The sequence below is a fragment of the Saccostrea cucullata genome, unplaced genomic scaffold, assembly GCF_032062105.1.
Source record: "Saccostrea cucullata isolate Sc308-1 unplaced genomic scaffold, CSIRO_AGI_Scuc_v1 ctg1118, whole genome shotgun sequence".
Taxonomy (NCBI): domain Eukaryota; kingdom Metazoa; phylum Mollusca; class Bivalvia; order Ostreida; family Ostreidae; genus Saccostrea; species Saccostrea cuccullata.
Window position 1 is genome coordinate 82,726 of NW_026925821.1, and position 21,336 is coordinate 104,061.

Consider the following 21,336-nt stretch of genomic DNA (forward strand, 5'->3'; position numbering starts at 1 on the left):
TCATAGATATAAATAATTTTCTGTCTATTCCATGTCTATCAAGTGTTCAGAAAATTTCTGTGAAAGTACTGACTGAGAAAACATTACAGAATCAAAGAAAGATAGAAACAGTACCGCCACTGTCAGACATAAGCAGGAACTTTATAAGGCGATGGTTAGCAGTTTGTGTGCTATCACATATTCATTAATGCATAGAAAGACAACCTCTTTCTTCGAATTCTCTGCTCAAAGACTTTCTAATTTTCAAAGAAGAAGAAAGTCGACCGTGAACAACCTACTACGACTGAAGCTTCACATGTAAAAGTACAAGTGATATCAAAATATTTTTTTGAATTATTTATTTTGTCAAGAAAGGCATGATTTTTGGTACATTGTTTTAGAGAACACTCTCTACCAGCACAATATATTACAGCCTTCTGATTTTCATCTCAATGGTTTTCAGTGAGTAATTATAACCATGCCAATGATACCAGTTTATGCCATCTGCAAAAGACGAATGGTGTCCTTTTAGGTAGAGACCATTTGGATTAGCATGATGACAGGCTTTATACCAAAAACCGCTTTTGTATTTTTTTGAACAGTCGTGTCTATCTCTGTCTTTTGTAACAAAAGGTTGACCATTAACAAGAGCCATGGAATCTCCTGAAAAGAAACATACAAATAAACTGTGTGTTATATTCTGCAAAGTTGAGAATAAAAGTCCATTGAATAAACGAAGTATGGTTAGTTATTTGAATTTAAAACATACATATTAAAAGAATACTTAAACTGTTTTATTGATATCGAATAATGAAAATGGTGCATTTTCATTATTTGAGAAAGTTCCATAACAAAAATTAAAAAAATGTATTGTATAATTCTTGATTATTCCTGAGTAGATAAGATATGATGAAAAATGTTTTAAGTACAAGTTTACAATCATTTCATTTTCTCCTTGCCAGAGAAACCAAAACATATCAAAACCGGTCATCTAAACTTAATTTTCCGCTGAAATATAGGTGAAATATTGTTGACTCAGCACTAATCAGTGAATCAATCAATATTTATTATATATAGTCGTAAAATTTTTTTTCAAATAATGTTGACCTCTGAAACCTCTTGATAAAAATCAAAGTTCCATACACTGCACAAATTTAGATTTAAGAGTGGATTGCATTTAAAACGTCTTTAAAAAAGCTTCCACAAAAACTATAGTTTTCCATAGTTAACTTATGTAAATCTAAGTATGAAAGTCCTCACTAATGAAACAAAGAATCAAAGTTTTTACGTTAGTTAAAGAAAGTCTCAAAGCTTTCACGATAGTAATTAAAAGTGATCACAAAAGCTATTCTATTTATCACAGTTTTTACAATAGTTAATCAAACTATCAAAGTTTTCACTTGAATTGAAGTTATGAATTTCTAAAAATCAAATGAAGGTCAAAACATCCTATTTTGATTATCTACTTTCTATTATTTTTTGAAAATAAAATTGCAAACATTTTTGTATTTTTTTTACCCACGTGTATACAAGGCGGGAAAATGAAAGTGTTTGACGTGTGAACAGACAATCGTCTTCAAATTAAACATGCAAACTCAGATTATCAGTTAGCACAGGTAGCTGGTCTTTCAATAAAATCAGAAGCTATTGTTTTTTATTGATTAACTGTAAAACATCGTGCTGAATTCTTTATGTAATTCTTTGTCGTACGAATACACTCTACATCTGCATCTGCCCAAATTGTTGGTGAAAAATATGAGTGTTTGTTGTTTGGAACTTATATTCCGTATCAAATCTGGCTGATTCGATATCTAGCGGTAATGAGTTGTTTTCGGATGATTCAATATGTAGTGATAATAAATTGTTTTCGGTCAAGAAAAATGTAGCGCTAATGATCGGTCGAAAATTAGAAAAAAAAAATGTAGCGGCAATGAGTTGATTTTTGGGGCGATATAGCGATAAAGTTGACCTCCCTATTTATACATATATATGAAACAATAAAATCACTTTAAGGTCACAAGGACTTTAATTTTTTTAAAAAAGGAAAATAAAATCGATGAGCCATCCGCTGAAGACGGTAGACCCGGCCTATAAAGAAACAGAGTACAAAGGGGTGATCAAAAGGTTCGCGAACTAATTGAATAACTTCCATAAAGGAAACAATATTTCGTCTCAGTGTTGATTATTGCGTGGACCCTGAGGTCATGCACGCAGTAAATATATAAGCGAGGTTAAATCGGATGCCATGGACATATGTCAAACTACGCATGCGCGAAAATGCTCGAGAGTTCGCAATCGGGTCTTTCCGTCAGAGGTCGGAAAAACAACTTAAGCCAGTCAAAAAGACCGAAGATTTAGCGATTGGGAGAGTTCGCCCCCCCCCTTAAGACAGCTTACCCGTAGAATATACCATGTTCATTGGCAAATATCGCTTTTAAATCTGCATACCGTATTTATTAGTTTATTAGCGCATCCGAATTTCTTTCTTATACATATACTTTTATATACAAATTAAGCATTGCTTCTATGGCAGATGCATTTTAAAAAGTAGAAAGAACTTGTCTTTATCGGCATTTGTTTTGTGCATCAAGGCTCGCAAAAATAATCTGATATACAGAAATCCATATACAGCTTGATACAGGCCTTACGCAACGGATTTCCATGTGCATGAAAAGGGGGGGGGGGCTCTGAAAAAAAATACTACAGCTAGAGCTATGCTACACGTGTAACATAAGATTTTTTCAAATCATAGATTTCTTCCGTATAAATTCAGAAGAGATGTCAAGCCCCAGCCACTAAGGCTTACGTGTATTAATATAGCCCATTTTTTAAATATGAGAAAACTTTATCGGAGATAACATTTAACAATTTTGCTATGAAAGTACTATCAGTCAAAGTAGGCAGATCATAATAGAAAATGTTAAAACAAACCTACATGAATATTTACTAAACCTAGAAATTGTTTTGAATTCAATTTCGGTTAGAAAAACATGCATATGGTCCACGTATTGTAGTCCTTTTTTGAAAGGACAGCAACTTGTATTTTACATTAGTACTCTCCAATGTTAATGAACATCAGCCACCGTTCTGCGCATGCGCGAATCACGTGATATTGGCGGTCACGTGACGCCCCCCCCCCCCCCGTAGCGTTCTGTCACAAAAGCTGAAAGATTTTTCTGAGTTTTATATTTCCGTCCATGTCAGTTAATTTTTATAACAAGAACAGTTCATTTGTCAGAAATGATCAAATCTTTGCAACAGAATGGGTGGATAAGAATAAACTTTCCAAAAATAAGCATTAAAACACAGATCTTCTGTCTCGGGAGAGACGTTTATTCATGGTAGATAGCGAATGGGTGCCTCCTTTTTATCATGTCTAATATGTTTAAAATCTAAAGTAAACGATATCTTGGGTATTTAATAATTATATTATTGTTCAAATATTCAACTATTTTTCAAACTGTAAATTGGAGGTAAATTGATAGCAAATTGCTTATTTTAATAATTAAAAACACATATCTTTTCAAACTTGCTTTTACTGGGCAAGATAACAAGTATCATTTTTAACCATCTGCCTTCCCTCACTAAAACGATCAATCCAATCATTGATTGATTTTAAAGGAAGTAATTGGTCTAATAAATTGTGTACAATTTTTTATATGCTACGGCAAAGGGGTTTCTAAAATATACAATAAATTGTATACAGTCGTTTGTTGAACGAGTAAGACTGAGACAACCATTTTTCGTCACAAGTGACCTACATAGTGACGTCATTTTTATATTGTGACGTCACAAACAAGGAGAAATACTTTATTCAGCATATGCTATTTATAGACCATGTGTATGGCTATGTGTGTACTAATCTAAATTGTGGTTTTGTAGATATAGAGATAGTTCGCGAACTTTTTGATCACCCCTCGTAAAATCGTTTGCTCCTATACTTTGTGTGGAAAACATAACTACCTGCGTCTCCATGATACTCCTCCACAGTGAGTTTGTATCTACTACTCCTGTCGCCAACAGAAAACACCCTATATTCTGCGTATCTCCTCTTCCCTCCGAAGTCTGACATATCTACTCTTAACTCGTACCATCCTTGTGACGTCAATTGATGAATTCTCTGTGTACCTATGTGTAATGATGTTTTTATGCTAAATGAAGATTTTTGGCATATATACATATTCTTTTTGCCCTGACCATCCTTCGTTTTTCTTGTTTAATTTTTGTGTGTTCGCTAAACCCTTAACCTTCTTCATAACTTTTGACAGGATGGATCAATGGCTTTCTTATTTTCTTATTTCATATGTGTATTCCATGTGACAGGGCTTTCCTTTGGGACCAACAGTTTTGACACCTTGGAGTCTGACGCACATTTGCAAAATATTTAAAACTTTTAAACCTTGACCACATATGTAACTTTTAAACAGTTCAAGCTAGGTCTTTTATACTTCACTTGCATATTTCTTGTGACACATCCTTGAATAGCACACCAACCATTTGCACTTCTATTTTCAAACTTGACCCATTATTGATATCTTTGAACCTAAGTTATATCTTTTGAGCAAAAATATATTCCTTCTTTTCCCTCAGGACAGGACCTTCCCTTAGATATGAACATTTTTACTCTTTGACTTTAACCTTGGAGTTAGGCCTTCTTTTGAAAAAAAAATGACCAAAATTTTTAAACAGATAGAGATGGAGCTTTTATATTTCACAATTTTATTCCTTGTGATAAGTAATACCGGTACCGAAAATTTTGACCCGTTGACCTTGTCCTAGTTTTGAAATAACGTTACCTTCTGCCACACATGTTCATTTTGAACAGTTGGTCCTATGATTTTCATACTTCACATGTTTATTTCTTTTGACACAATTCCCTAGAGTACAAAAAATTATGGTCCTTAAGGTCCCGAACCTTGATCTTACAGATTGAATCACATGTACTTAAAAACACATATCTTTGTTTTAACTTTTGAGCTGTCTGTACTTTGGCTTAAAAATTTCACATATGTATTTCCTGTCTCAAGAGCTTACCATGTATACTAATAGTTTTGACTTTTTCTATGATCTTGGAATTCATCGTATTTCGAAAAAAATCATTGGCCATAACTTTAAAATCGTTTCTTCGAGAGTATTTACGAATGCACTTCTTATGACAAGGCCTTTGTTGGGCATTATCAATTTGACATTGTTTAACTTTGACTTAAACGTTTAGAACCATTAATAAAAAATTAATCTTGACATTATGGTCATTGATCATGCAAATTCAAGAGATAAACTAGAGGTACTGTGAGGAATGAGCTCATCAAACGATATCCCCCTCCTCCCACATGAATATAATGGGAGTGTCCATGTTTTGTTGTGGGAAACCCAAAATATGTGTCAGATCAAAAAGTAAAATAGGGGGTGCACAATGGAAATATGTAATAAAGATTCTGTGAAAGTTTCATCAAATTTCATTCAGTGGTTTCAGAGGAGTTAAGGATAAGAGATGGGTACCCCAAAGCGTAACAGACAGACAAACGGACGGACAGACAAACCGATTACTATATACCCTCCCGCTTTTCAAGCGGGAGTAGAAAAAAAGGTCTTGTCATAAGAAATACATATGTGAAGTAAGACAGCCGTAACTTCAACCAATCAAGGTTATTGGCAGGGTTAAGTTTTTAGGAACGAACATATTAACAGACAGACAGATGGATAAACAGAACAAATTTTATTTACCCCTTTAAGCCTCTATTACGGGGACATAAAAACAAACAGCAATGCATTAATTTAAAAAATTAAAATATTACTGATTACTTTTGTTTAAAGATAATTAATTTGAAACAGTCGAATTGATTTGAAATAACGATATGGAGATAACGAACAGTATTAATATCAAAGTCCATAAAATAATACAAAACAGGAGCAGAGCAAACAAGGACATCCAAAACATCAGAGACGGAATCAGGTGCCATGGAGGAGTGAGCATCCCCTGTCGACCGGTCATACCCGCCTTGTGCTCGATCCTTGACATGATCGGGAAATAACGGAAAATCTGTCGTCAATTCAGTCTATAGATAATGGACTAACAATGTGTATGAAAAACGTCAGTCAGCATTTTGAAATAAAAGCACTGCTTTAAATGCATGTTGAAAAATCAAATAAACCTACCTAGCCAATATTCTCCATTAACGTTTCCGAATCCATACGTATAGTCCTCCCAGTTGCGGTTGAAACCCACTCTTCCATCCTTACGTTTTTGGAAGATCTTGCGTAAAAGATCGAATAATATTTAAAGTTAACTAAATATACCACATATATGATATTATATATAAAATCTCAAATATACAAGATTATGTTTTTTTCTGTATAGTCTTTAAAAGAAACTAAAAAACTATCCAGTCTGAAATAAAATAAATAAAACAAACAAACAACGAAACAAAACCACAGAAAGAAGTATTTTCGAAAATCATAGTTTAAAATAATAGTTTTAAGTTTTTATTAATTTATTGAATTGTGTATAAATATAAGGAATCTCTTTTTTTCAAATGATCTTTTTCTTTTTTGTTAATATCATCTCTTTTACAATACGCCCTCAGTCAAATGTTAAGGACAAAATAAGTTAATATTACTCATTTTTTCCCATTTTCTGAATTATCGATCAAAAAATAATATAAAATATAAACATGTACGTGTAGCACGGTTTATACAAATCCATCTTCCCAAGTCAAGGAATTTTGATCACATGGAGTAGAGCGGATCAAAATCCTTCAAATTTATATGGAGCGGAGTGGATAAAAAAAATTCTTGACTTTGGAAAATGATACAAACTTAGGTACATGTACATTATAAAGCAAGAGAGAATTTTATCTCCATTTTAAATACCATATTTCAATGATTAGTAACGTCAATGACAAGCATTTTCATGTATAGCGTAAAACTTGTAAAAATAAGCATTGCTTTGGTAGAAAACAATATGTTTTGAGGACCTTTTTCATGATTTTTTGTTTCAATATTCTATATAGAATTCCCTTTTAAAAAGAGTATAATTTATTTCGTTATCGCCATATATTCAGTATTTCATTCAGTAAAGATTATCAGGTAAAAATAAGGTACATGTAATTTTTTCAACAGTTTTTCAATACAATTCTAAAATAAATATTAAAAACGTTACTGTCCATCCGCCTCCTCTAGTCTTCATATCACAGAAAACTCTTAATCCGCCCGTGCCTCTCGGGTAGATAGTGTACACCCCATTGTCAGTGGTTCCTGACCATAAAATATCCTGACAGTCTTGTGGCAGCAATGCTGAGAGGGATGCTTAAATAGGTACATGTAATTTTCAGAATTCACTTAGGTTAGATTTACAGACAGACAGATGGATGAACAGACCAAAACAAATTTTTGAGTTTCATTTTAAACCTTATATAGAAAGGGGTTGTCAGTAAAAATTAAGTTTTTCAGGGTTATACATTTAATAATACAATTGCCTTACTTGAATCCTTCAAAGCATCTAAAGACTGTTATGAAATAACTTTTGCTGAGAATGAATTTTATTGGTATGAACAAGGAATTAACAACAAAAATTATAATGAAAATACCCGTAAATCTGGAAATTTTTATGTCGATTTTATTTTGCGAATTCGGGTTAAAATGCTGTTGATTAATTTTTACGTTTCAAAATTTTGCGAATGACCACTGTTTTGTTTACATTTTCTTATTGGTAATTTATTTTTAAGAAAAATATTTTTGCGAATGCAATGAACTCGCAAATTTGCTAAAAATTTATCTACAGCATAAATTTCCAGATTTACGGTATACAATATTCTTCTTAAACTAAGAGTAATTTGCAAAGAGACGTGTAATATTGATTGGCTGTTTAAGTTTAAGTTTGGTTGAAGAATGCAATTAAGGCATTATTATCAATCTTTTAAAAGCATAAATAAAATGTTACTCTGCCAAACTTTCATAGGAATGAAACTAGTCAATCAAAATAGTGTTACAATTAATATGCATGTATTTACTTACGTTTTCTTTGGTTTATTTTACTTGATATTCCGAGAGCAAAAACTGCTGCATAGAAACAAATATGTCTAATCACCATAGTTGACAATGTAAGAATAAAACTGTGGATCTTGATGTTTTTTTAGGACTTTGTCTAATTTCATTTTATTGATCGACAGCAAGAAATATAATATTTATTTGTCTTCTTTAAAAGCACCATATTGTACACGCAAAGTTAATGAGTGTAATTTTATCTGGATGATACGAAAGCCCAGAAGGCTCATTCGCACGAAAGCCCAGAGGACTCATTCGAGATTCAAGGTTCGAAATACGAGATTCAAAATTCGAGATTCGAAATTCGAGTTTCGAGATTCAAGATCCAGATTAACCAATCAAAAGGCTCATTCGAGATTCGAGGTTCGAAATACGAGATTCGAAATTCGAGTTTCGAGATTCAAAATCCAGATTAACTAATCAAATACGGGTTCAACATTTGATTACTTCCCTTTATTATGTTTTATCTATCAATAAATCGTTTAATATATTTATAACAAATGAGTCATTTGATTAAATTACAATACAAGAAAGAGTGTTATATATATTAGAAGGAAAGTTAAATAATCATTTGATTTTTGATCAGCAAGATATACTTCAATTTATATTATGACTTCTTAAATATTAAATAGAATACATATATATCAGGACCCTCATTTATCTATTATATATATATTTTTGCATTGTCTACTCTATATAAAGGGTTGCTGACATAATAATACAGTTATAAATAGTGTCTAAAGATTAACAAAATCCCCACCCCTACCGGCAACACCTGCCAATTTTTCCCGACACTGAAAATGTTACTTTAAAAATTTGAAAGGCAAGGTAGCCTTGATAAATAAAAACCGCGCTCGTTTTCCTAATAGAGGGAATACATTAAAATAAAGTTTTCAATTACTTATCTTCATCTAAGGCTTTGATTTCTTGAACTAATTAACAATTATATATACAATACAGATTGCAAATATGAATTATAATAAATGCAGCATTCATTTTATCTGATATCAAACAGTAGATTAGTCTAAATTAGCTGCAGAACTATAGCGTTATGGTTTTATATTTTAGTCTCTGACCATAGTGTTATGGTCAAAGACTAAAATATACTTTATTTATCGGTTTTTATTTATCAAGGCTACAAGGATTTTGTTAATCTTTAGTCACTATTTATAACTTTATTATTATGTCAACAATCCTTTATATATAGTAGACAATGCAAAAATATATATATTTCTGATTATGTATTCTATTTAATATTTAAGAAGTCATAATATAAATTGAAGTATATCTTGCTGACCAAAAATCAAATGATTATTTAACTTTCTTTCTAATATATATAACACTCTTTCTTGCATTGTAATTTATTCAAATGACTCATTTGTTATAAATATATTAAACGATTTATTGATAGATTAAACATAATAAAGGGGAGTAATCAATGTTGAACCCGCATTTGATTGGTTAATCTGGATTTTGAATCTCGAAACTCGAATTTCGAATCTCGAATTTCGAACCTCGAATCTCGAATGAGCCTTTTGATTGGTTAATCTGGATCTTGAATCTCGAAACTCGAATTTCGAATCTCGAATTTTGAATCTCGTATTTCGAAACTTGAATCTCGAATGAGCCTTCTGGGCTTTCGTACATTCGAGATTCGAGTTTCCAAATACGAGATTCGAAATTCGAGATTCAAAATTCGAAATTCGAGATTCAAAATTCGAGTTTCGAGATTCAAGATCCAAACGAACCAATCAAAAGCGGGTTCAAGATTTGATTACTTCCCTTTATTATGTTTTTACTATCAAGAAATAGTTCAATATAATTATATCAAATGGTTCATTTGATTAAATTACAATGCAAGAAAAAGTGTTATATATATTAGAAGGAAATTTAAATAATTAATGGAATTTTGATCAGCAAAAAATATTTTAATTTATATTATAGATTCTTAAATATTAAATAGATTTCATATATCAGGAGTATATACATTTTTGAATTGTCTAAGCGTCATTTTTATGAATTTCTTCTGTTAGGAAAACTACAGGTACTTGTGGGCGGGACACCCCCCCCCCCCCCCCGCACACTCTCTTTATATTCAACCCAAGGGCTTATTGGAAATTTTTTTCACAAGATATATTTATTTAACTTATTCATCATGTATACAATAACAAAAAAATGTAAAATCCCCAGAATATTCGCTCAACATCCCCCCAAATACCCACAATACATTATAAGAGAAAGATATGCCACTCTAGTCTGTTTACGTTGTACCCCCTCTGGTATTAAATGCATTTATTTTGTTTTAACTTTAAAAAGTTTAAATGCATTTTCCACCGAAAAAAACAGTATTAAATGTCGAATGTGAGGAATATTTGATATTTTATTGAAAACAACATCAATGTAGTCCAAATGGAATAATGTAATCGAAGATTTGTTTGAAAATTGCCTATTTTGTAAAATATCCTTTTCTTTCATTTAAAAAGATCACACTGTAAGATTCAGAAATTTTTCAAAGGGGGGGGGGGGGTGAAGTATTTTTCAAAAGCGGGGGTTGAAGGCGAAAACAGTTAAAACGTACGTTGTACACATATATATAGTTAAATAACTCAATAGAATATCGATACAGGGTGGAGTATGGTTTTTGAAAGTGGGACGTTGATCAATCTGGGAAAAAGTACTTGTATACATTACCAGAAAGTTTTTGAAAAAGAAAGGGAAATAAATCTCCGAACCTGAAAATCCTATTTTATAAAGGGAGGGTTTTTATTTTGTTTTTACAACCGAATTTCTTTATATAATACAACATTAGCCTTTCACCTTACATTTCCTATAGTAAAAACACAACGAAAAAATTGGAACTTTCTTATTTCTCTTTCTCTTAAATTGCAAATCCAAAGGGGGGGGGGGTTGCAACCCCCGTAACCCCCCCCCCCCTCTGGATCCGCCACTGCACTGTCTCTAAATATACAATGTATTTCTGTCTTAGTCCATGCTATCAGACTGACTCTGCATCACGTAATAATCCCACATTTTCTCCGTAAACAGCATTCTTTCTTGTAAAGTGGGGTAATAAATTGTGTTTTTTTTGTTTTGTTTTGTTTTTTTTTTTTTTTTTGGTTGAGCGATTAGTCTGGGGGTTTTACGCCAGCAATTTTTTCGTATTGTAAGGTTACACATAACAGAGAAATAAGCCCTGGGGTTCAATATCAAGGGGATGGGGGGGTGGGGGGGTCTTGTCCACACGTACCTGTGTTTTTCTAAAAATTAAGACAAGAAACATAAATTATATTGACGCAAGCGTCAAAAATCGGCCGCAAACCAATTAATTGTTCCTATTATGGTCCCTCTAGATCCACCACTACATTTCTTCTCTTTGAGTTGTAGCGGGAAAATTCTTGGCACATTGTAAAACGTGCATTATCCTCGTCTGCTAAGGGCCAAATCTTGTAATATTCTGTAGCCTGCTAAGTCTTTTAATGAATTAACATTTAAACATATGTTTCAAAATGTTTGTATATGTACATATGTACACGTCATTTTAAAATAAATACGTACAACAAATCCCGTTTGAATGGAGAAAGTAAAATTGCGTAATATACATAACGAGGTCTTTGCTTTAGACTAAGCCCAACACATGTCCTAATTTTCTCCGCACCTCAAACAAATAGGATTGGATGAAATATTTACCTCATTCTTCATAAGAATTTTTAATTTTATGTTTATGATGCGTTCTTCTTTAACCTTTAGACGCTCTTTTTGATATACTACTATATTAATGTTAAATATTTTTTATTTAAATTGTTTTCACACCGCAAAAACGCACAGCGACTTAGAACTTTCATATCATAGAGCCGACCGCCTCCTGGCCGGTAATTAGTTGACGATACAAAAATATAATACTTCTGATATATGTAATCTATTTAATATTTAAGAATCTATAATATAGATTGATATATTTTTTGCTGATCAAAAATCCATTAATTATTTAAATGACCCATTTGATATAATTATATTGAATTATTTCTTGATAGTAAGAACATAATAAAGGGGAGTAATCAAATGTTGAACTCGCTTTTGATTGGTTCGTTTGGATATTGAATCTCGAAACTCGAATTTTGAATCTCGAATTTCGAATTTTGAATCTCGAATTTCGAATCTCGTATTTGGAAACTCGAATCTCGAATGAGCCTTCTGGGCTTTCGTAGGATGACTTAAAACTATACATGCAATTTTACTATGGTAAACTTTTCCGGATTACTGAGTTTGTAAAGTGTTGCCTTCTCAATAATCCCAAAGATATAACCCTTAGAATGTTATTATAACCGCGCATTATTATATTTCTCAGTTGGTAAACGCACTTCTTGCTAGGCAAAATTGTGTCCAATTATATTAGGAAATAGATCATACACAAAATTCCTTCAAGGATTAAAAACTAAGTAGAAGAAATCTCTAGAAGAAAAGACATTGTGCATCCCAACCCCGTAAATCTTCACTTTAACAATAAGAAAATAAACCACACAATACTCTGTTTAAACTTTTGATATATCATAAAACCAATAGTTTTTATGGAAATCCAAACTTCTCTCAGATTGATAATTTTAATTAAAGGAAAAGAAAGTTGAACTTATAAATCATATTTCTGAAGTTCTTTACACGGCTTTTCTCCACGATTTCCTTTCTATAAACGATTTCAATCAAACGACATGTAAGACTAATAATTTAACAATTGGGAACTGGTGCTATTGCAATAATGATGAATAAAACGGAAATCATGGGGAAAACATCAACAACAGATGTATTTACAAGACTAAATTTTAAAACTTTCATCAAAGTTGCTGTCTTTCTAATAAAGCGAGATAAATGAATATAATTTTTTATCACTATTAATCATTGAAATAAATTACAAAAAAGGCAATGATTGACCTTTTAATTCATTTATAATGTCGTACATCATTCAGTAAAATTCTATGTTTCTTTGCACCTTTTCATAACATAAATATCTCACGAAAGAAAACTTTAAAAACCAGTGATGTTCAATCTCAAAAGCATGTAAAAATGTCATATTGATCTGTGATTATTCTCAATAGTCCATTTTAACAATAAGAATTATTAGCTGATTCCAATCGCATAATCTCAGACCTTTCCATCAGAGGTCGAAAAAACAACCTCGAGGTTGTTTTTCCGACCTCTGACGGAAAGACCCGAGACTATGCAATTCAAGCTGAGTCAACAAGTAACTCTCGGTATCCATTGCAAAAAACTCTATGTTCAACATACTGATTATTTGAAAAGAAATAGTTAAGTAATTCATTTTTGCACTTGTGCGATGATTACAGTTGTGTTGCAACCCAATAACAAAGCTGGATAAAATTTACAACCTGGTTCTTATTTATACATGAAGGTACATTTAATGATTTCCATGCTGTAGTCTGTCACATTGATTTGAACATATTTTATTGTACTAAATATATACAATGGGATTGGACACAAGTTCTAAAAACTTAAATCGCCCTCTCCTTACATGAAATATTATTACAGGATGAATTAGAAGTGTTCAACAGTATGTACAAAATAGATTACAAATAAATTAAATAAACTCTCATTGTGGACATATATATACTGCTACATTATTGTTTATACAAATAATTTTAAAAATGAGTACCACAATCAGTTAAATCTACCAGAATGCTGAATATAAGAATGTACAACAGAAAATAGATATTCATTTTCAGCAATACTGAGTGATGTATCCCCCAGAGTAAAGTCTGAATGTCAACAATATGGACTTTTATTATTAAATCTCAAGAACCTATCGAAAAACTCTTTCCTGGCCCCGTTGTAGTTAGGGCACGAGAAAAAAATAATGATGTGTATCTTCTACCTTACCGCAGGAGCATAGTGGACTAGATATTACATGTATATTACATCTATAAAGATCAGCGTTTAGCACGCAGTTGTGCCGAAGCCGTGTATGCAGTATATTGTTGCGTCTTTTACCAAAATTAAAACAAGGCGGCGCTTCTGCTATTTTTTGTTTAATTTTACTTTTGAAAGCAGACAAAGAGCTTGAAAGTCTGGTACATGTATTTAGCGGTAAGGAATTCCACTCATTTATTACAGTTGGTACAAATGATGATTTGTAAGTTTGCAATTTACATACAGGTATACTATAATTTTGTGAGTTTCTTGTTGTATATGCAGAAGCATTACATCGCATATCTGGTATTTTCTCAGATAGGTAACCTGGTACTAAATCATTGTGAATTTTGTACATGGTATTTAATCTTTGGATCTTGCGTCTGTCGCTGAGTGGTTCCCAGCCTGTTTCAAAATACAAAGAGTCTCTAAAGGCAATCATAGTTAGTCCAGTAACAATCCGAGCTGAGTGTATTTGCAATTTCTCTAATTTTTCAGAATCGATGGATAGACAACCACCCCATACAACTGAAGCGTACTCAAGTTGGGGACGGATAAGTGAAGTATACATAAGTGAAAGGCTTTTTCGATTTATTTTAAACTTAAGTTTTTTTAAAAGACCTAATTTTTTGTATGCATTAGACAGCAAGATTTCAATGTGAGATGACCAACTTAAGTTGTATGAAAAAGTTACCCCAAGATGCTTATGAGTTTGAACAAATTCTAATTGGCTATCTTGGAAAAGGAGTTTTGGAAATTCTTTTTTTTTTCTTGTGTTAAAAAATACAACCTTAGTTTTAGAGGGATTAAATTTTAGCAACCATTGTTTAGACCACTCTTCAAGAGATAAAAGATCATTATTCAGATGACTTTCTATAGATTTGACACATTTAGATGCATATTGCAAACTGTTATCGTCAGCAAAAAGTCTACAGAAGCTTGACATCTTATCAGCTACATCATTCACATAAATCAAAAATAACAAAGGACCTAATACAGAGCCTTGTGGAACACCTGCATAAAGGGATTCAGTAGGGGATACCAGGTTTTTGTATATCACTCTTTGAGTTCTGTTCCCTAAATAGCTTTTTTACCAACTATACATATCTTTCTTTACAACATACATGTTTAATTTAAGTTAGAGTCCTTTGTGCCAGACACGGTCAAAGGCCTTAGATAAGTCACAAAAAATCATACAGCAGGATTTGCCTTCATCTGTCACATTGTGTTTCAAGATAAGCACTATTCAAATAACTTCAAAACTTGATGAAATCAAACATCTTGTGCGCCTGTAAATTCACGTGTCAAAAAGCATACTTCACAACATATGCTTTGTACGTGTTGATTTTTAAAATTTTTTCTTCTCTCTACGGTGAGGAAAAGAACTGTTAGAAAATGCGAGTTGCTGTTTTTGTCATCTGTATTGTATCATGGCTTTCCATAATCCCGGAAAATATATTAACTTTGGCGTCTAGTGAGTATATTTCAAGATCGTTTAATTAAAAGATTGTTTATCAACTTTAATTTAACCATAAAATTCAGAGGGAAATACAAATAATTTTTAAAAAATACAATCGTAAAGTTGTTATCTGATAAATGTATTTGTAATGCCATTCTTACCAAAGGATTGCCAAGATTTACTTTGGTCGAATTATACTAAAAGCGGTGTGTACACAATTTACCCTAAGGGAATCGATGGATTTCAGGTTTATTGCGACATGACAACTACCGGTGGTGGTTGGACGGTAAAATCAGCTAAACATTTTTAATAAATACTATTCACAATCCCGTCTTTCAAACTAAATTCGAATATAGTATATTCCGTCAAATTTTTCAATACAAAGGGATCAGGGAGTGTGTGTGATCGGTCAATAAGGGACGCTCACTCCCCTAAGCACTTAAACTGCCACCTCTGGTATTTTCAGGGGTTTGGGTTAACTTTAGTATCCCATAACATATTTTTATTGTTCATAGATTAAATTGGAAATCGATCACTTTTTGTTTGTCTTTTTCATGACATAAGGTTTTTCAAAGACGACAGAATGGAAAAATTGGATTCAACAGACATTGGAAGGAATACAAGTATGGACTTGGTGTTCCGAGTGCATTGGATTGGTAAGTCAAAGGAGTCCATCTTTTTCCTTAATCTTACATTTTTACTGTTTTAAAGTTTTTATGAGATCGCTCACTTATATTTCCATTATTTTTCAGATGAAATGTATAAATCAACTTTTTAATGCATTTTGCAAAATTTATGTACATTCACTTATTTGTTAAAAAATAATTAAAGATTAAGCAAATAAATTCCAAAAAATGAGATAATGAAATAAAATTATAAAAACAAGAAGTTCAAAGGACTTAATCGCAATTCTTATTTTTAAGTCCACTTAGATTTTTGCGTTTGACTGAATCTCTATTTCTTTCTCTCTCTCTCTCTCTATCATTCAATCGATGGACTAAAAATGATTAATCTATCATTTTAGAAGCAATAATTTAAGTTAAACATACTTATATATTTTTATTTAGTCGCGTTTCTCTATATTTGTTGTAAACCTTATTTTTCTTTTGTCGCTGATTACAAATTCAATATTAATTTCTCCTCAACGGGAAAATTAATTACACATGTATGTTTGCATCATTAAAAAAATATTCATTTTGAAAAAAAATGTACATCTAGGAATATTTTTACCTTAGGCACTTTCTTTGTTGTGAACCAGGTAACCCACGAATAAATCAGCTGACATCTCAGGGTTGGTATGAGCTGAGAGTGGATCTCTCAGATTTTAAGAACCATGCTTATTATCGAACATTTTCTTTCGGTAACGAAGCCTCCAGCTACCGTTTGACTGTCGAAGAATATGAGGGAAATGCAGGTAATTTTCGAAAAAAAAAATAACATTACTTTTTTGTTTCTAAAATTTTAAAAATTAATGATCAATTTTCATGTCGTGCGATGTATGAATATTTTCATAAGAGAGACCAAATGCACAGATTTTTTAAAGAAATAAGCTTGGATTTATTGATCTTTGATCGTTTTTCAAAATATATTTAAAATGTTTTTATAAGGCGATTCTCTAGCAAGACATAACGGTCGATCATAAATATTAGTTTTTATTCAAATGACATTGCACTGCAACTTTGCAAGCCAATTGGAAGGGTTCTAGGTTTGCTCATGGGCAGGGCAGACTAAACACCCAAGGCTAGCAAAGATAGTTGAATTGTAGTTCCATACTCAGTATAAGAATAAACTGATTTAATTCAGGCCAAGCAATGTTTAATGTATTTTTCTTGTTTAAACAATTATATCTAAGCAAGAAAACAACAATAAAAAAATCATTCCTTCAGGCAGTGTATATTCATGTGCAGCATAATACAAAGTCATCTGGAACCCCCAAAAATAAAATCAGATTAAATTTAAATTTATGTCAATCCAAGAGATATTCAATGCAATTACATAATTATATACTTTTAACTGCATTAAATTGATGACGATATTTCAGAACTGACAACAGTGATGATTTTGTAATCAATTTAATAAGAAAATCCACTGTTTTACATGTATAAGGGGTTCTCGAAACATTCAATAACTCCTGGTAATTTTTGAGTGTTGAACTCCTTTTTTCTATGAAATGTGAAGAAAACGGACGTTATCGTATACTAGTAAATAAAACATACAATTCAAATTTCAGGTAGGACAACTACGCAGAAGCACAATTCATTTGCATTAAATAGTTATGTCATATTAATCGCGTTTCCTGACTTTTAGTCTCAAGTTAGTTTTGATTATATGCTAGTATGATCAATGTATAAATTGGATAAGAAAATGCTTCATGTGAGAAACAAAATCCCACCTCAAGCAATAAAGCACTCTTACAGCCTATTTCAATACAAATATTATAAAGACTAGGGACACATGATAATTAATTTTAAGAAAGCGTTCATATAGAATGTTAACGCTTCTATATCAATTGTAGAAAACAACAACCAAACAAATATTAAAGAGACTAGATCGTAAGCAGAATAATGGAAGATTTCAAAACCAGTTTTCTCCACAAAAACATATTATTTAATTAGGAAGGACCCATATTGTAGCTAAATGCTGTTTCCAAAAGTTTTATACAGTTTTATTCAGGTAAAAATACAGAACAAACATTTGCTTAATAGTTACTCATTTTCAACACCATAAACAGGTTGAAGAACAGTAAGTGCTTCGTTGAAAAAGATGCTTGTCTTTTAAAAATTATTTTTACAGGGATTTTTTTATCCTTAAGTTGCCTTATGTATGAAGCAATACATTCTTAGCTCCTGTATAAACTATAAAGGATACATATCTTTCAGTGATTAGATATGATACATATCTCTCATCAGTGACTCGATATGCAGGAGCATATTTTACAACTGCTCTTACATAAAAAAAACTGTCTTATTTTATAAAAAGAATTTGACAATAGAGCAGCTAAACTCATCTTTATATTAAAGTTTTGTTGTTAATTTACCATTACATGTAGCTATTTCTCTTTTAACATTTTGAATATCGAATGTATATCTATCCATGACCTAGGTTTTCTTACAAAAATTGACTTATTAGGCTTTCTTTAAAAAGTCGTCTTTCTCACTATACAGTTCAACAAACTTTTTAAGCTCACATGGTTTTTCGCACAAATTAAGGTCACGTTGTTATAATGTTATATTGTGTGTTGAGAAATCAAAATACATTTTAAAAGTATTTGTTTACATTATTTGAGTTTTATTTCATTTACTAAAACATAATTCATACAAATCAATTGCTAGAACTTTAATATTTTCTTGGCTGAAAAATAACAATTATTTCCATTTGATTTTTTGTAGTTTCTTGGCAATTGCAGCTGTCTTTTTATCCGTTCTTTTGAAAGCAGTAGCTCTTTGCAGAAACATAGACACGGGCACAGTACAGCTACTGTAACTTGTATTTTCTGTACATTCTGACTCTTTAGCGCAGGGTGATAATAGTATTTTTCATCTGTTTGACTGCTTTGTATGTTAATAAGGTGGCATTTTTCAGAGTCACCTTCTAAAAATCTATAATCATGAAAGATTCATCCCACAGCAAAATTTCAACGTTTCAAACCGTAAATGCAGAAGAATTTTCCTTTTCATAGAAAAAATTTACTATGCAAAAAAAATAAACAATACTTCATTATCCTAAACTGTAGTATGGTTTCTCTCTGCAGTGTTATCCCTTTTCGATGCTACATTTCGACAAAACCCAGATGAGTATGGTAAATGAGCAAAAAATTTTTTTAAATACTCACCTTTAAGAAGAAAATTTAAAATGTTCAACTACATTGTATCAAAGAAAGCACGTTTTATATTATTTGTAATAAAACCTATGGTAGAGGCCTCTAGTAGAAACATCGTACCATTTATTGATAAACTCCCCTCTAAAACATCCTCTTTGGAAACTTAAGGTAATACTTTTAAAGGACATTTATACTTGACGTTATATATGCAATATAACGTAGGGCTATGTCATCGTTCTGAGGATCGAAAATAGTAATTTTTATTAAAAAAAATGTGACCTTAATTTGTGCGAAAAACCATGTGAGCTTAAAACGTTTGTTGAGCTGTATATTCATTATACTTACATGTACAATGTATTAGGCAAACGGCAATCAAGCAATCAATGAACCAGTAATTTTTCTTAATCAATGCATCTTCCCCGACACCTGAATCTAAATTGAACATTAAAGATGCCTTAAAGATAAAAACAATGTTTTTTTTAAATTTACGATTAATTTCAGCTAGATAAATCGATTAAACAAAATCAGTGCATCTTCAATCCAGAAAATGAAGTAAATCTTTCTCTTGCATATGCTGCCCCATATCCGGAAGCAATATTGACTTTGTCACCTTTCTTCAGTTGAAATAGAACTGTATTAGAGCCGCTACTCCAAAATCTCTGTGACGTGGCGGAGTTGTTGAATGCTGTAAATCCTTTATAGTGACCATTAACCCTCAGGTAGGGATGAGCCATTTTATTTGGATCGGTTAATGTTGCCCAAGCAAACCCATATGTCCCGTCAGAAGGTGCAGTAAAGATTCCTGTTGTCTTCTCATACGAATTCCCGTCGTTGACGACAACTATATCGAAAATCCATGTTTCGTGTTGTTTGTAACTTTTAGTAGTTGATTGATAAGCCGAAAATGCAACACTGCCTTAAAAAACGAATGGAGAAAACAGATAGGTAAATTTATATGTACAGAGTATATGTTTCGGTTTAATTCTTATATATATATTCTTATACAAATAGAAATGGAAATGTCATCTTTGCTAGCCAAGGGTTTCTGATACACTACATTCCTCATAATCCTTGACAACACATGATCTCTATGTTACACACAGACTGCGTCATCAACAGAGAAAAACAACGTATTTAAATCATGAAAGTTTTGAAAGAATAATTAAAAGAAGTATAGATTTTTCATTTGTAATTTAAAGTGCAAATCTTCAATATAGATTCTTAGTAATATTTTGCACATATATATCTTAAGATATTGGATGACACCATATCTATTTTTCGCGATCGTTGTTTACTTAATTTTTTCATTCTCGAAAGTAAAGAGAAAAAAAAATCCATTTTTAAGATCGTATGCTAAGGGTTTTTGAGGAGAGTAGAGTATCAGAAACCTTTGGTTAGCGAAGATGTCTGAATATTTCCATTTCTATTTGTTTTCTCTGTAATAACTTTTTCAAACTTACAAAAAACTTGATTTCTTAATCATTATGCCGACATGTAAATTCCGCCAAGAAATAGGTCAGGAGATAAGGAGGTCTAATATGCATGTAAATCTCGTGCCTCTGTCTTAGTGTCTTACGCTAAGTAGACCTGATATGCATGTTAATCTCGTGCAATAAATAAACATGATTTTGTTATGAATCGGTTACCTTTCTTGGTTTCCTTATGACATTCACACTTTGGCACCCAACCCATTTCCCGGCAGACATTTTTGTAGGTGGCGTAGTCATGGCGGAAAGTCTTTGGTTTCGGTGAGTCACCTCTGGTCATGATGATCATGCACAAAATTGCAACAAGTAACAGCACCGTCTTTGTATTCATTGGTACTAAAGAAGTTAGGGAACTAAATACCAATTCTGAACAAGATGTGTTTGTGAAACACTGATGACCTGTTTGGCAGCTTATATAGGAGAGGGTTGGAGTTTCTCAAAGTGAAATGCATGACATACTCCAAAGTCAAGGACAATAAATTGAAACTGTTGGTATCAAAAGGAGGATCTTGTCACAAGTAATATACCTGTGAAATATGAAGCCCTAGTACTAACTGTTCAAAAGTTATGGCCAAGGATGAAGGTTTTCTTAAAGTGGTTCAAACTCTAATTGGAAGGTCAAAAGTTAAAAA

General features: G+C 32.0%; 2 protein-coding genes and 1 pseudogene across 3 annotated transcripts; 1 reads left to right on the forward strand and 2 right to left on the reverse strand.

Annotated features, from left to right (window-relative positions):
- Positions 1-380: 380 nt before the first annotated feature.
- LOC134269836 (ryncolin-1-like) lies at positions 381-8,077 on the reverse strand. Of its 2 annotated transcripts, none has more exons than XM_062752036.1 (5): positions 7,993-8,077; positions 7,139-7,272; positions 6,136-6,232; positions 3,943-4,107; positions 381-642 (listed from the first exon to the last, which is right to left on the reverse strand). In XM_062752036.1, exons 1-5 carry the CDS (start codon positions 8,066-8,068, stop codon positions 407-409), a joined length of 708 nt encoding a protein of 235 aa, XP_062608020.1. In that variant the 5' UTR covers positions 8,069-8,077; the 3' UTR covers positions 381-406. The 2 variants fall into 2 exon arrangements, with proteins under 2 accessions (XP_062608020.1, XP_062608019.1); XM_062752035.1 differs by having other exon boundaries at positions 7,139-7,284.
- Positions 8,078-15,580: 7,503 nt separating this feature from the next.
- LOC134269842 (ryncolin-4-like) lies at positions 15,581-17,039 on the forward strand (annotated as a pseudogene).
- Positions 17,040-19,739: 2,700 nt separating this feature from the next.
- On the reverse strand, positions 19,740-21,008 carry LOC134269837 (cerebellin-1-like). Its single transcript, XM_062752037.1, has 2 exons — positions 20,864-21,008; positions 19,740-20,133 (listed from the first exon to the last, which is right to left on the reverse strand). Exons 1-2 carry the CDS (start codon positions 20,991-20,993, stop codon positions 19,742-19,744), a joined length of 522 nt encoding a protein of 173 aa, XP_062608021.1. The 5' UTR covers positions 20,994-21,008; the 3' UTR covers positions 19,740-19,741.
- Positions 21,009-21,336: the final 328 nt, after the last annotated feature.